This window comes from Sapajus apella, unplaced genomic scaffold (genome assembly GCF_009761245.1).
Source record: "Sapajus apella isolate SASKATOON/1434 unplaced genomic scaffold, GSC_monkey_1.0 scaffold127, whole genome shotgun sequence".
Lineage (NCBI taxonomy): Eukaryota > Metazoa > Chordata > Mammalia > Primates > Cebidae > Sapajus > Sapajus apella.
The window spans coordinates 1,663,778-1,678,356 of NW_022437067.1; the positions used below are offsets into that span (position 1 = coordinate 1,663,778).

The window sequence follows — 14,579 nt, forward strand, 5'->3', positions numbered from 1 at the left end:
TGGGAAGCGGGGTGTGAGGAGGGCTGAGAAGCGGAGTGTGGGGGGGGCCGGGAAGGGGGGTGTGGGGAGGGCCAGGAAGCGGGGTGGGGGGGGGGGGGGGGAGGGGGGGGGGGGGGGGGCGGGGAAGAGGGATGGGGGAAGAAAGCTGCCTAGATGCCATGGCACGAGACTGAAGGCATAATCTGTCCCAGTGTAACAAATGATTACAATTATACCAAATAGATTTACTGATTACTTAGTTATAGCATGATAAATAACTGATTACTTATAGGGAGAACACCAATTAGATACAATCACATAATCAATTATATGCTCAGTCTTATTACATTACATTACAAACGTTATTAAGCTTTGCTTTAGTATTCCAGTGGAGGAACACTTTTAGCCTTATAGTATAGAAATAATCAGGTGAAATGCAATTCGGAACTGAAAGGACATTGTGAGAAGTGATCAGGAGGCGAGAGTAAATGCCTTGCATTAGCGCCAGGTAAGATGCCCGTTACTTAGCAGGCAAGCCTTGCAGTAACGCCAGAGCCTGGTGTTTTACACCTGTTGCTTTGCAGGCCATGGGGGGTGTTTCCCTTTCACTGGGGAGTTCAGAGAACACTCTGCACCGTCCGGCTCTTGAGGAGGGTCGGACACTAGCCAGGCCCGCAGACATCCGGGGGCTTAAACACCTCTCCGTGGTGCTGCGCTCCGATGGTCACCATCCTCGTCCACTTACACGTTCCACTTTCCCACCCGATGCTCCCTTGTAAATTCTTAGAAGTAAGAGTAGAGGAATCCTAAAAGCCTTTGATCTCCCTGATAAGCGCATAGAAAGATACTGACGTATGTGCCTCCCCTCCTTGCAGTGGCTGCCTGAGAGGGAGAGGCCCTCTGTACTGTACCCATGTGACCCCCTGAACTGTACTCACACGGCCCCCCTGTATTATCAGTAAGTGATTTGCTTGGCCCCTACCAATCATGTCAGATGAGTCACTCTCCGGCCCTGCCCCCTGCCTTGTATACAATAAATACCAGCATGTCCAGGCATTGGGACCACTGCTGGACTCCGCGTCTTGGTAGCAGTGGACCCCCGACCCAGCTGAATTATCTCTGTGTCTTGTGTCTTTCTTTTCCATGATCTGTCTTCTCCACACACAAAAGAACACCCACGAGACCCTGCCGGGCTAGACCCTGCAGTGGGGAGGGCTGGGAAGAGGGATGGGAGAGAGCCAGGAAGGGGTTGTGGGGAGGGCAGGGGGGGTACCTCCCCAATTTGGGGAGCTGGGTGCACTCCAGGGCCTGGACATTGGGTGCAAGTCCTAGGGTGGCCCCGTGATCAGGGCTGGGAGACGGTCGAGCCCCGTCACTGGAGCCAACAGCCTGAGGATGCCTCCCTCCGGATTCTTGCCTTCAGCCTCTTCAGGCCGCGGTGGCTGGGGTCCACCAGGAGGCCGCTCTCGGCCGCTGTCCAGGCCTCCGCGTGACGCTGCCCCTCCAGGCAGCACTGGCCGAGGAGGAGGAACATGTGTGCAGTGGGACCCCGGCCTGGCCGCTCACACAGGCTGTTCTGGGCCAAGGTGGGAGCCAACTTCAGGGCCTGGGCAAAGGCTCCTGCGGCCCCCGCCTCATCCCCCAGGCTGAGCAGCAGGCGGCCCTGACAGCAGAAGTCCTCTGCCCGCCTTGGGAGGTCACTGTCCCCCACAGCCTCCTGTAGCACATGGTCCAGGTCCCTGAGGGCCCGGTCAAACTCCTGCAGCTCAGCCAGGCAGGTGGCCCGCAGACGCAGGTGACACGCACTGCCGCCACCAGCCAGGACAGACAGTGAGCAGTAGCCCAGTGCCCGCCCGGGTTGCCCTGTGTCCAGGAGGGTGCCAGCTTCCTGGGCTGCGGCCTGCACGGGGGACACAGAGAGAGGGGGGAGTGCGGGGTCAGCCCCAAAAGCCCGGCAGCCCCTGCCCTGCAGAGCTCCTCTGCTGGCTCCCTGGGGAGGGTGGGCCCCTGGGCTGCACAGGAGCTGCCCACTGCTTCTGGAGGGGCTGGCTGACCATGGACAAGGGCGGGAGGCGGGGGCGGGCATGGCAGAGGACCCCTCCCTGTAATTCCCACTGCCCTGGACTGCAAAGTGCTGTTCAGACCCTTGGGGGCCCAGCGGCAGCCCAAGGCCTGCCATCCTTGCCCACTGCCCCCCTCCCTGGGCCTCAGGTCAGGCACCTGGATTTCCCTCTCTCTGTCCCCACCCGCTGGGCCCAGCTTCCCTTGCCTGGCAACCACAGGGGCCTCCTGCCTCCGCCCCTCTTGGCCAAGCCACCTCTCCAACAGGCTGACAGGGCTGCTGCCCGGCCCCTCCACTCTGCCCAGCTTCTGAAGGCTGCCCCAGGCCTCAGGACAGTGGCAGACATGGCCCTTGCCCGGTCTCGGAGCACATGCTCCCTGGTCCCTCTCCCTGGGGCTGCTGGACGGAGGGTATAGCCTTGGCTGCGGGCTGCGCCTGGCTGTCCCCCCCCCCAGGCACTTTCCTGAGCCCACCCAGACCTAATCGTCTCATCTGAGACCCAGTTTCTTCACAGAGTCAACCACGACCAGAAATCCGCCTGCCTCACTGGGTTCCTCCTCTGCTCAAGAACCTGCAAGGGCTCCCCACTGCCTGCGGAACGCCGCACGGTGCAGGCCCCGCCTTTCTCCCTGGCCCTGCTGCTGTCTTCCAGCAGCCGGGCAGCCCTCGACGGTCCCTCCCCACCGGGGGCGCAGCCGCCAGGGGCGAACGAAGCCCAGGCCTCTGCCCGGGGTCGCGGCTTTGCGGCTGGGCTCCCGCGGGGCACAGTGTGGTCTCCGCTGCCAGCTGTGTGCGGCACCAAGCAGGGCAGGGGCTCGAACCCCCGTCCCTCGCCTGCGCGGCCCGCGGGGCCGCCCCTCTCCCGGCCGACGCGACTGACCTGACGCGCAGCCCACGGCCCGGGTGGTCGCGAAGCCTCGGCCCGCGCAGGCCCCGCACATCTGGGCCCACGGGCCGCCTCCGCGGGGGACGGCGCTCGGTCAGACCCCGGGGTCCGGGATCCGGCGCGCGGGGAAAGGCCGCGGACCGCGCAGGCGCAGTGCCACCCGGAGGGGGCGGCCTGAGCGGGGCGGGGCGCAGGAGGCGGGGCGCAGGAAGCGGGGCGAAACCACTTCCGGCTCCCTTTCCGCTCGGCCCCTGTCTCCCGGCGACCGTCCGCGTCCCGCAGTTCTTGCCTCCGCCGGAAGCGCAGTCCCAGTCTGCGGCCTGGGAGGCCCCGCCAGCCGCGCTCCGGGCTCGGCGACCCCGCTCTGGAGACCGCGTCCGGCCGCCGCCTCTGGGCTCCGGGGCCATGGACCCAACCAGGCTTCCCGCCCCCGCCAGGCCTTCCTCCGCCCCTGACCCCAGCGCAGCCCGGGAACGCCCCAGTCGCTCCGGGGAGCTCTGAGCCCCCAGCCCGGCCTCCGCCTCTCGGGCCGGGGAGCCCGACCCCAGCCTTGCCCTCGGCGCGGGCGGCTGCGCTCCCTCCGCGGCACCCAGCTGCCCCTCGCGCTGGTGCAGCCCGACTCCCCCGTGAGACGCCTCTGCGCCTCCTGGGGTTTCTGTTTCCCACGTGGCCCCCGAGTGCTAGAACCCGCTGGTGTCAGGAAGCACTGGGGGGTGAAATCCTGCCCAGGCCCCACCGGGGATGGTTCTGAGTCCCGGGGACCCCAAAGCCCGCTGTGCTCTTGGCCTCCCCGCCTGCCTTCTCCCGCCTGCACTGGGCTTGGGGTGGGCTTCCTGCCAGGCAAGGTGCCCCCGGCTGGCTCAGTCTGCCCTGAGGGCAGGGTCCCCTTCCCTCTCGCACTCAAGTCACCTGTGGCTCATACGCCCCAGATAAAGAGGCCGAGAGGTCGGTGGGATTGTAGGGCTAAGGTGGCCAGAGGCCGTCTTCCTGGGCCAGAACTGGGTGCCTCTCACCCCACCCCAAACCCTGCTAAAATCAACCCAACTGCAGAGCGAAGATGGGCTGCCGGAGCGGCGGGCCCAGGGGTCTCAGGACTGTGTGCTGGGGAAGGTCGGGGTGGGAGATGTGTGGGGTTCTTTTGCGCACCTGGGCAAGGCTCTGCAGCTCCGAGGCCTCCAGGAGACGCAGTAGGCAGCTGAGGTCCGAGGCATCTGCCTCGGCCAGGCCCTGCAGGTCCCGTGCAGCCCCTGGCACGTCTCCCTTCTTGAGCCGGAGCAGACCCAGCCGGGCCCGGGCTGCCTCTGACGCTGGGGCAGAGTGCAGGGTGTTTTGCAGGTGGGTGCCAGCCTCCTCGTACCTGCCTGTCAGGGATTCAGGATCACAGTCAGTGCGTGGGGTGGGGCAGAGGTGCAAGAGAGGTGAGACTCGCTGGCTGCTCCTTCCCTGCCCTACGCTGGCTTGGGGGAGCTGCTGACGGCTCAGCCCCAGGAAGGAGGAGCCGGGAGCAGAGGTGCACCGTGATTCCAGTGAGATCACACGGAGTCACCACTGACCCCACTCCATGATGCTGAGCCCCTCACCATGGGCACTAGAAGGGGCTGCTTCCGGGCAACTAGACGCAAACTCTGGGCCTACGGGAGCAGAGTGGCACGGAGGGAGCAGCCCTGGGGCCCCCAAAGCCCTTGGAGGGGGCAAATGCAGACTGCAGAGGGAGCTCCCTTCAGAATTAATGGACCAGGGGATGTAGAACCTGCGGGAAAGACCTACATGTTGGCACACGGGGCTTACGACAGTTCCTCCTGGAACAGGGCCTGACATCCTGTGGGCGCCCGGGAAACAATGGCTGGAGGTTCGTGAATGAATGAGGGGGCGAAGTATCTGAGGCCTTTTATGGGCCAAGATCACCCCTCAGTTTCTTCTCCATGCAAGCAAAGAGCCAGCTGGGTAAAGCAGCGGAGAGCTCTCTACGCACCAGGTCTCACAGCGGGCAGGGCCAGAGGTCATGGGATTGGGCTGGAGGGGACCTTGGAAGCAGCTGTGGTCCGGGTTTCTTTCCCCCATTTTACAGAAGAGGATACAGAGGTCAGTGGAGCGGGGATGGAAGCCCAGGCCCCGTGTTCCCCTCTTTGGGGCTGCGCATACCCCGTGCCGTGAGAACGTCTGCGAGGAGGAGGTGCCAGTGCGGCTGCTGTGCATCGATTCTGATCAGCGCCTCCGCCACAGCAAGAAGGCCTTGGGAGTCCTTGTCCTCGAGAGGGGCCCCAGGGTGCAGCAGCTGGCTCAGAAGAGCCCGGCAGCGGGAGTAGAGGCCCTGCGTGATGAGGGCCCGGGCTTCTGGCTTCAGAGAGCGGAGCTCGGGGACCACTGTCTCGGGGCCAACCTTCAGAGCAGACACGAAGTCGTCCAGGGCTTCCTGTAAGGAGGGCGGGCGGGGCGGGTGGAGAGACTGGGCAGGGGGCAGAGCAGGAGGGCTGGCTCCGTCCTTCTCATTCCCTGGGGTCCTAGAGGGTCTGAACACCCGGCTTCCTGCCCCTTCCCGCTTCCCTGTGGCTGCAGCCTCCTGCCATCACCGACACCCTTAGGTGAGTGTCTTACAGCCTGAAACATCACCGACACCCTGAGGCGAGTGTCCTACAGGCTGGAGCAGCACCTGGCACCCACAGGTGACAGCCTGAAACATCACCGACACCCTGAGGCGAGTGTCCTACAGGCTGGAACAGCACCTGGCACCCACAGGTGACAGCCTGAAACATCACCGACACCCTCAGGTGAGTGTCCTACAGCCTGGAACAGCACCCAACACCCTCAGGTGAGTGCCTTAGAGCCAGAAACATCACCGAAACCCTCAGGTGAGTCTTACAGCCTGGAACAGCACTGACACGCTCAGGCGAGTGTGTGACAGCCTGGAACGGCACCCAGCACCCTCAGGTGAGTGTCTTAGAACCTCAAACAGCATCCAACACCTTCAGGTTAGTGTGTGACAGCGTGGAACAGCACTGACACCCTCAGATGAGTGTCTTACAGCCTGAAACAGCACTGACATTCTCAGGAGAGTGTCTTACATCCTGGAATGAAACCCAGCACCCTCTGTTGAGTGTGTGACAGCCTGGAACAGCACCCAACACTGTCAGGTGAGTGTGTGACAGCCTGGAACAGCACCCAACATCCTCTGGTGAATGTGTGACAGCCTTCAACAGCACCCAACACCCTCAGGTGAGTGACTTACAGCCAGAAGCAGCATCGAAACCCTCAGGTGAGTGTCCTACAGCCTGGAGCAGCACCCAACACCCTCAGATGACTGTATTACAGCCTGGATCAACACCCATCACTCTCAGGTGAGTGTCTTACAAGCTGAACCAGCACCGAAACCCTCAGGTGAGTATCTTACATCCTGGAACAGCACCCAGCATTCTCAGGTGACTGTCTTACAGGCTCAACCGGTACCCAACACCCTCAGGTGAGTGTCTTACAGCCTGAAATTGCAGAGACACCCTCAGGTGAGTGTGTGACAGCCTGGAACACCACCGACACTATCAGATGAGTGTCTTACAGCCTGCAACAGCACTGACACCCTCTGGTGAGCGTGTGACAGCCTGGAATAGCACCCAACACCCTCAGGTGAGTGTGTGACAGCCTGAAACAGCACCCACCACCCTAAGGTGTGTGTCTTACAACCTGAATTGGGTTTTGGCTTTATTCTTGTTGAGCTTTAGGACTTCTCTGTGGATTCTGGATATTAATTCCTTATCTGTGCCTTTCAAATATTGTGGTTTTCTTCTATCCTGTCAGTTGTCTTTTTCCTGTTATAATAAAGTCCTTTGGTGCATAAAAGTTTTAATTTTCATGAAATCCAACTTTATTTTTTCTTTTGCTGTGTGTGCATTTGGTGTTGTGGCCCAGAAGTCATTGCCAAATCCAACGCTCTGAAGCTTCCCCCAACCATGTTTATTTCTAAGAGATTTATAGTTTTAGATTTTTTGATCTATTTTGAATTAATTTTTGTATGTGGTGTTAGGAAAGAGTCCAATTTCATTCTTTTACATAGTTTTCCCTGCAACATTTGTGGAAAAGACTGTCCCTTCCCCATTGAATGGTCTTGGTCAAATCATTTGACCATATATGGGAGGGTTCATTTCTGGACTCTATTCTGTTCCATTGGGCTCTGTGTCTGTTTTTGTGCCAGTACAACATTGTTTTGATCACCGTAGCTTTGTAGTAAGTTTTAAAATCGGGAAGTGTGAGTCTTCCAGCTTGTTGGTTCTTTTTCAGGATTGTTTTGGCTGTTTGGGGTCCCCTAAGAGTCAATAGGAATTTTAGAATTTAGCTTTTTCATTTCTGTAAAAAACATTATTGAAATGTTGACAGGGACTGCATTCAATCTGTAGATCACTTTGAATAATACTGACATATTACCAATATGAAGTCTTCCAATCCATGAACACAGACTGTTTCTATTTATTTACATCTTCTTTAATTTCTTCCAGCAATGTTTGTAGTTTCCACCTCATTGGTTAATTTCTAAGTGTTTTATTCTTCTTGATGCTATTGTAGATGGAATTACAGTTGACCCTTGAACGACATGGGTTAAAACTATGTGGGTCCATTAATATGTGATTCTTTTTCAATAAATACAGGCAGCCTCTTGTATTGGTGGGTTCTGAATCCACAGCCAAATAAATGCAGATCAATTCTTGGGATGTGAAACCCACGTATACGGAGGGCCAACTTTTTGTATTTAGGGGTTGGAGGTTCCACAGGGCTGACTGCAGGACTTGAGTATGTGGGGATCTTAGTATCTTAGTATCTGTCCTGGAACCAATCCCATGTGGATACCAAGAGATGACTGTATTTTATTAATTCCCATTTTGGGTTGTTCATTATTAACGTATAAAAATGCAACTGATTTTTGTGTTGCCTTTGTATCCTGCTACTTTGCTGAATTCATTTATTAGTTCTAACAGTTCTTGTGTGTGTGTGTGTGTGTGTGTGTGTGATCTTTAGGGATTTCTACATATAAGATCTGTGAACAGAGATAATTTTACTTCTTTTCAAATTTGGATGGTTGGTAATTTTTTTCTTGCCCAGTTATCTGGCCATAACCTCCAGTGCAATGTTGAGGAGACTCACAAATTCACTCATCCTTGTTTCATTCCTGATCTTAGAGAAGCTTTTCTTTTTCACCAATGAGCATGATGTTTGCTGTGGGTTTTGCATACATGGATTTTATATTGAGGCAGTTTCTTTCTATGCTTAGTTTGTTGAGTGTTCTTATCATAAAAGGGTGTTGAATGTTATCAGATGCTTTTCTGCATCAGTTGAGATGATCATTTTTTCTTCTTCATTCTGTTAATGTGGTATATTACATTAATTGACATTTGTATGTTGAACCATCCTTGCATTCTAGCAATAAATCTCACTTGGTCGTGGTGTGTCATCCTTTTAACAATTGCTGAATTTGTTTTGTTAGTATTTTGTTGAGGATTTTTGACTCAATATTCATATGGGATAATGGTCTGTAGGTTCTTGTAGTGTCTTTGGCTATGGTATCAGGGTAATGCTGGTCTCAAAGAATGAATGAGGAGGTGTTCCTTCGTCTTTAACTTTTTGGAAAAGTTTGAGGATTTGAGGATTAAATGTTTGGTAGAATTCACCAGTGAAGCCATCAGGTCCTGGCCTTTGGTGGGAGATTATTGATTACTGACTCAATCTTTTTACTAGTTATAGGTCAATTCAGATCTTCTATTTCTTCATGATTTAGTCTTGGTAGGTTTTGTGTTTCTAGGGATTTGTCCACTTCATCCAGGTTAGCTGATTTGCTGACTTACAATTGTTCCTATTACTGTCTTATAATTCTTTTTTATTTCTGTAGAATTGGTAATAATGACTTCATTTTCATTTCTGATTTCAATGTTTTGAATTTTCTCTTCCTTAGTCCACCTGGCAAAAGGTTTGTCAAATTTTATCTTTTCAAGGAACCAACTTTTGTTTTCATTGATTTTCTCTATTCTCCTCTGTTTTGTTAATCTCTGCTGTAATCTCCTTTCTCCCTCCCTCCCTCCACTCCCTCCCCCCTTTTCTTTCCTTCCCTCCCTCCCCCCTCCTTCCCCCTCTTCCTTCCTCCCTCCCTCCTTCCCCCCCTTCTCTCTCTCTCTCTCTCTTTCTTTCTGTTCATTTGTTCTTTTTCTGGTTTCTTAAGTTATAAAATTAGGTTGCTGACTTGAGATCTTTCTTGTTTTTTAATGGAAGCGTTTACAGCTCTGCATTCCCCCAGCACCGCCTTCCCTGTGTCTCGTAGTGTGGGTGTGTTGTTTTCCTCTTCACGCGTCGCTAAGCATTGCGTGACTTCTTCTGTGATTTCTTCTGTGATTCGTTGGTTATTGAGTCCCTCCTCCTTTTATAGTGGAGAAACTGAGGCCTGGGGAGGTGAAGTGATTTGGCTGCGGTTGCTTAGCTGGACCTGGACCAGACTTTTCTGGGCTCCACAGAGACAGTGCTCAGGGCAGGAGGCCTGGGCTGAGCACACAGGTCCAGTGTGAGTCCCTCAGAGTCACACAACATGGAATTCAGTGCAGTTGCAAGACAGGAATGCTCATTAACAAACAGAACAGAAACCATCTTCCAGCCACAGGCCTCCCCAGCTGGATGGGATCTGTCCTTTTGCCACTGCCCCTCTCCCAACTTTTAGGTTGGAGCAGTTTCTGCAGAAGAGTCTTAAATGCATAGATACTGAACTTCAGAGCAGGTAAATGGAGCTCAGATCAGGGTCCAGGGGCTGCAGCCCTGCCCCTGTCTGTGGCAGACATGGCTGACCCAGGCCAGCAGCTACCCTTCTGTGCATGTCCTCCAAACCCCTCAACACATGGGGCCAGGCAGCCCCCACCAATGCAGCCAAGGGCACACCTCCTGGCCAACACCCCTAGAGGGACCCCTGCAGGCACTGAGAGTTATTTAAGCTGGGGAGGACCCCTAGTACCTCTGAAAGCTTGCATGTCTATGCAGACGGAGGCTGGGAGGACGAAAGGGCAGGACTCCCAGAAACTGGGTTTGTGGGGACCAGGCTCCCACGAGCCACAATACAGGTGGGGATGGGAGCACAGGTTTCAATGGGCATCTCACTGTTCAGGACGGCTTAGCCGGCTCCCTGTCTCCTTGGGGTAGAGGAAGGCAGCACCCTGGGTCCCCCACCTCTGCTTGCCCAGACCCAGGTGGGGAGTGGGGCGGCACCTGCAGCTGGTCCAGGGCCAGGTGCACCAATGCCCGTCCGCACAGCCCCTGCACGTTCCCTGGCTCAGCCCGCAGCACTGCGTTGAAGTCGAACATGGCTGTCTTCTTCTGGCCCAGGAACCCATAGCATCGGGCTCGGGCAAGGAGGGACTCATTTGCCTCGCTTCCTGCAGGAAGAGGGTATGGGGTCAGGACAAGACTGTGCTGCCCCCCGCAGTGTCCCCCCTGCCCAACCTGGGGAGAGCAGAGGGTGCATGAGCTTCAGGGCCCACCTTGGGGAACCTCAGGCCACTGGGCCCCAAGACACACCGAGATAGGGTGGACTTGGGAGCATGGGCTGCAGGGCAGGAGGAGTCCAGCCAGGACTGGAGACAGCGGGGGGCTGCTGAGAGGAGGGCACACCGCAGCTGCCTCTGAAGTCGGGCAAGGGCAGGGATTCGGGCTCCTGGGGTGGGGCCTGGAGTGGCAGCAGCAGGAGGGTGGGGGCTTGGATGTGGGGCAGGCTGGGAGGAGCCCCCTGGATTCCCGGCATAAGAGACCCCTCCCCAAAAAGGCTGTCATTACCTCGCCCCTCTGGGTGTCTGTCCGGTAATGGACATGGGACAACATGCTGGGCCGCTCTGGGCTTGCAGGCCAGATACCGTCCGGCTGACACGTGCAGGGTGTGCGCTCTGTGCCCGGCACTGTCCCCGAATGAGCTCACCGAATCCCCACTCCAACCCCACGCGGACTACTCTGCCACCCCGCTCTGAGAGAGGACAGCGAGGGTGCTCACCAGGTGCACGGCCAGACTCTGCAGCCCCCCGATCTAGGTCCAGGCCCTCATGCTCCCTGCACCCCGGGAGATCCCTGCGAGTCCCGGGGAACCTCCCCTTCCTTCCAGGTGCCTGGTGCCCCCCGCCCAGCAGCCCTGACTCCGGGAAGCAGCAGCACCCCCGTGCTTGGTGTCCAAGGGTAGGGAGGCCAGGCGTGTGCAGGCAGAGCCTCAGTCACTGTTTCTAGGAAGGGCTGAGGGGATCAGGGACCTTGCCTCCCCCTCATTAGCTAGGAAAGCGGCTCTTCTACCTTCAGAGATGGGGGTGCTGGGCACAGCTCAGTTCCCAGCTCAGGCCCCAGGTCTCAGAGCCCGGTCTCAGGCCCCGGTGCACCCACCTTGATGGTGAGATGCCCTCAGTGAGTGGTCCCTGCCATGTCCACCCTGTGGGTGTTCCTGAGGCTCCGTACCTGGGGAGTGTGTGTGTCCCCGCCTTCCAGCATGGCAGAAGTTCCCCATGACCCTCATGCCTGGCACAGGACTAGGCCCTAAGGGCATGTGGGCAGCTCCTACCTGCGGCAAAGATGGCCAGAGAGAGGTAGGTGATGGCCTCCCTGGTGTGGGCCCTGCCGTCGGCCCCAACTGGCCGTGCCCACAGGATGGCCAGGGCCCTGGCGTGGCAGTGGCCTTGAAGCAGCTGCCGGTCCTCGAGGCAGAAGACATCCAGGGTGGGCTGGAGGCAGGCAGTGTCGCCGGACTGGACCAGCTTCTTCACCAGCTGCAGGGGCACCAGAGTCACTGCCCATGCCCTGGGCACCAACGCCCTGGGCACTGCTCCATACTGATGTCCCTGCTACCCCCCACCCACCGTCACTGCCCCAGGGTCCACCTGGTGCCAACGCCCCCAGCCCCCTCCTTGCTGCCCCAGGGCTCACCCAGTGCTAACGGCCCTGGCAATTCCTCAGCCCATCCTCTCTGCCCCAGGGTCCACCCTGTTGCGTCACCCGGATATCCCCCACTCCCACCTCACTGCCTCCAGCAGCCTTGGCTGTGTCTGTGAGCCTGGGGGCTTCTGCCTATCTGAGCACTAGGAGGGTGGGCGTGTGTTGTCGCCGTGGCCATTTGAGCCTTTGAGGGTATTCCGTCTCCTCATAGGTGGGGGTCCCACAGTGGGCAGGGACTGTGTCCCCCCAGCTTGCTGCAGAGGCGTAGGCAGGGATGGGGAGCCCTGAGCTGCTCCCGACTGCTGCATGGCATTGGTGGGCTGGGGCTCTCTGGGTTCCTGAGTCTAGGTCTCCTCCGTCCCATGGAGGTGGAGACCCCACTCCAGTGGGCATATTGGAGCAAGGTCCAAATGAGAAGCGGAGGAAGGAGCTTTCAGGTCATAGAGGGTCAGGAGGCACCAGGGAAGCAGGACCAGGTCTCTGGGTAAGGCGGGGTCTCGACTCCCCCCAAACTCCCCTCTCCGCGGCTCCATCTGAAGGAGGCCCAATGCTGCCCCCTGCTGGCCGCTGGTGGGCACAGGAGTCCCCCAAGCTGAGCAAGAGGACACAGGTTCAGGGCATTGGAACCTGGGCAGGGCAAGGAGGTCAGGAGGCAGACCAGGTCCCAGGGGACCTGGGAGGAAGACGTGACAGGGTCCTCACCTCAGGCCCCAAGGCCTGAATCCCACCAGAGCGTAACCTTTGGACCCCTGTTCAAACAGGAATCTGGGATAGCCTGAGGCAGGTGAGGGTCTGCCTTTCCTGGGAGCAGGGGGTCTTGGAGGCAAGCGGGAAGGGCCCCTCTGCTACCCACCCCAAGGCGGGGTTGCATCCTAGCCTGGGCTATGTGAGAGACTTGGAAGAAGCTCAGCCTGCGGGGGGTTCCTGGCCCTCCTGCTTCGTAACCACAGTGAAGCAAAGATGACGAAGCAGCTATGCATGGTGGGGACCTGCCAGCCCTGGGGACCTGCCCCAGCCAATTTCCAGGACATCCCATGGGACCAAGACCCAGATGAGGAGACTGAAGGTCAGAGAGGCGAGGGCCTGCAGCAGGTGCAGAGCTGGGGTGAATGCGTCACCTGCTCCAAAGCCTGGACTCTGGGGTGAAGAGCTGGGGCAGAATGCCCTCCATCTGCTCCAAAGCCAGGGCCACGGGAGGCCTGTGCCCTCCTCCCAGCTGGGCCTGTTCCCACCTGTCCTCTGTGACCCCCCGGGCCTCCTCACCTGGTTGGCGTCATAGAAGAAGCCCCTTCTCAGCTGCAGCAGGGCCAGCCGCGCCAGCACGGCGGCCGCCCGGGGCCTCCGGGAAAGGGCCACCAGCAGGACCTTGTGCGCCTCCTCCAGGCATCCCAGGCGGTACAGAGCGTCAGCCGCCAGGAGGCGAGAGGCCTCGTCCTCTGCATCCAGCTCCATCAGCAGTGTGGCCAGCTGGTGCACGCCGCGGGCGTCCCTGTGTGGAGAGCGGCTCAGGGGGCTGCCCCTTTGGACAGTCCCTCCACCTGCCCAGGTGATTGGGACGTGGAGAAATCCCATCTCCAGGCACCCAGCCTGGGCAGCTCCCTCTGGGGGGACCCTCACTCCATGCCATCCCCAGAAGCCAAAGATGCCCTTCCCAGCACGCGGCCCTCACCCTCTCCCTCGCTGTCCCCCAACCCTGTGGGAGGCGGGATTAAGGTGGTGTAGACAGGCAGTGGCAGGGCTGTCCCTGAGCGGACCCTGCCTCAGTTTCCTTTTCTGCAAAAGCACAGACAACAATCTGGCCTTGCTGGGCCCAGGGGTGTGTGCGTAGGCAGAACAAGAGAACACACAGCTGCACATGGCATGCTCCTGTGTCCACACGGGAATGTTAATGAACGCTCACTGGAAGTGGGGCCAGAGCCTCAAATTTGACAATTCCCAGAGAACGAATTTAAATGCCAGCACATAATCAGAGTTCCTCACCACCAGCGAACCAAAGCCACGCAAATTAAACACCCAGGAGGCAGAGGAACTGTGTGTGTGTGTGTGTTGTGTGTGTTTTAGGTGTTGTGTGTTGCATGTGTTGTGTGTTGTATGTGTTGTGTATGGTATGTGTGTGTTGTGTATGTTTTTCGTGTGTTGTATATTTTTTTGTGTCGTGTTGTGTGTGTTGTGTGTGGTGTGTCTGGTGTGTGTGTGTTGTGTGTGTTGTGTGTTGTGTCTGTGGTATGTGTGGTGTATGTGTGGTGTGTGTGTGGTGTGTGTAGTGTGTGTGGTAATATGTTGTGTGGTGTGTGGTGTGTATGGTGTGTGTTGTCTGTTGTGTGTGTTGTATGTGTGTGGTGTCAGTTGTGTGTGTGTCTGTGGTGTGTGTGTTGTGTGCATGTGGTGTGCCTTTGTTGTGAGTGGTGTGTTGTGTTTGTGTGGTGTGTTTATGGAGTGTGTGTGGTGTGCGGTGTGTGTGTGGTATGTATGGTGTGTGTTGTGTGTTGTGTCTGTTGTGTGTTTTGTGTTGTGTCTAGTGTGTCTGGTGTGTGTGATGTTTGTGGTGTGTGTGTGGTGTGTGTTGTGTGTGTGGTGTGTGTGTGTGGTGTGTGTGTGGTATGTGTGGTGTGTGTGGTGTGGGTGTCTGTGGCGTGTGTGGTGTGTGTGTGTGGTGTGTGTGGTGTGTGTCTGTGGTGTGTGTGGTGTGTGTGGTGTGTGTCTGTGGCGGGTGTGGTGTGTGTGGTGTGT

At 57.4% G+C, this 14,579-nt stretch overlaps 1 protein-coding gene across 1 annotated transcript in view; it reads right to left on the reverse strand.

The window, feature by feature from the left end:
- Positions 1 to 206: 206 nt before the first annotated feature.
- TTC34 (tetratricopeptide repeat domain 34) overlaps positions 207 to 14,579 on the reverse strand; it is a 25,535-nt gene continuing 11,162 nt past the window's right edge. The window contains exons 3-8 of the mRNA XM_032262190.1: positions 13,113 to 13,338; positions 11,479 to 11,683; positions 10,152 to 10,318; positions 5,070 to 5,340; positions 4,074 to 4,288; positions 207 to 1,879 (exon numbers count right to left, since the gene is read on the reverse strand). Coding sequence (XP_032118081.1) covers positions 1,352 to 1,879; positions 4,074 to 4,288; positions 5,070 to 5,340; positions 10,152 to 10,318; positions 11,479 to 11,683; positions 13,113 to 13,338 — 1,612 coding nt within the window. The 3' untranslated portion in view covers positions 207 to 1,351. The remainder of the gene's footprint in view (positions 1,880 to 4,073; positions 4,289 to 5,069; positions 5,341 to 10,151; positions 10,319 to 11,478; positions 11,684 to 13,112; positions 13,339 to 14,579) is intronic.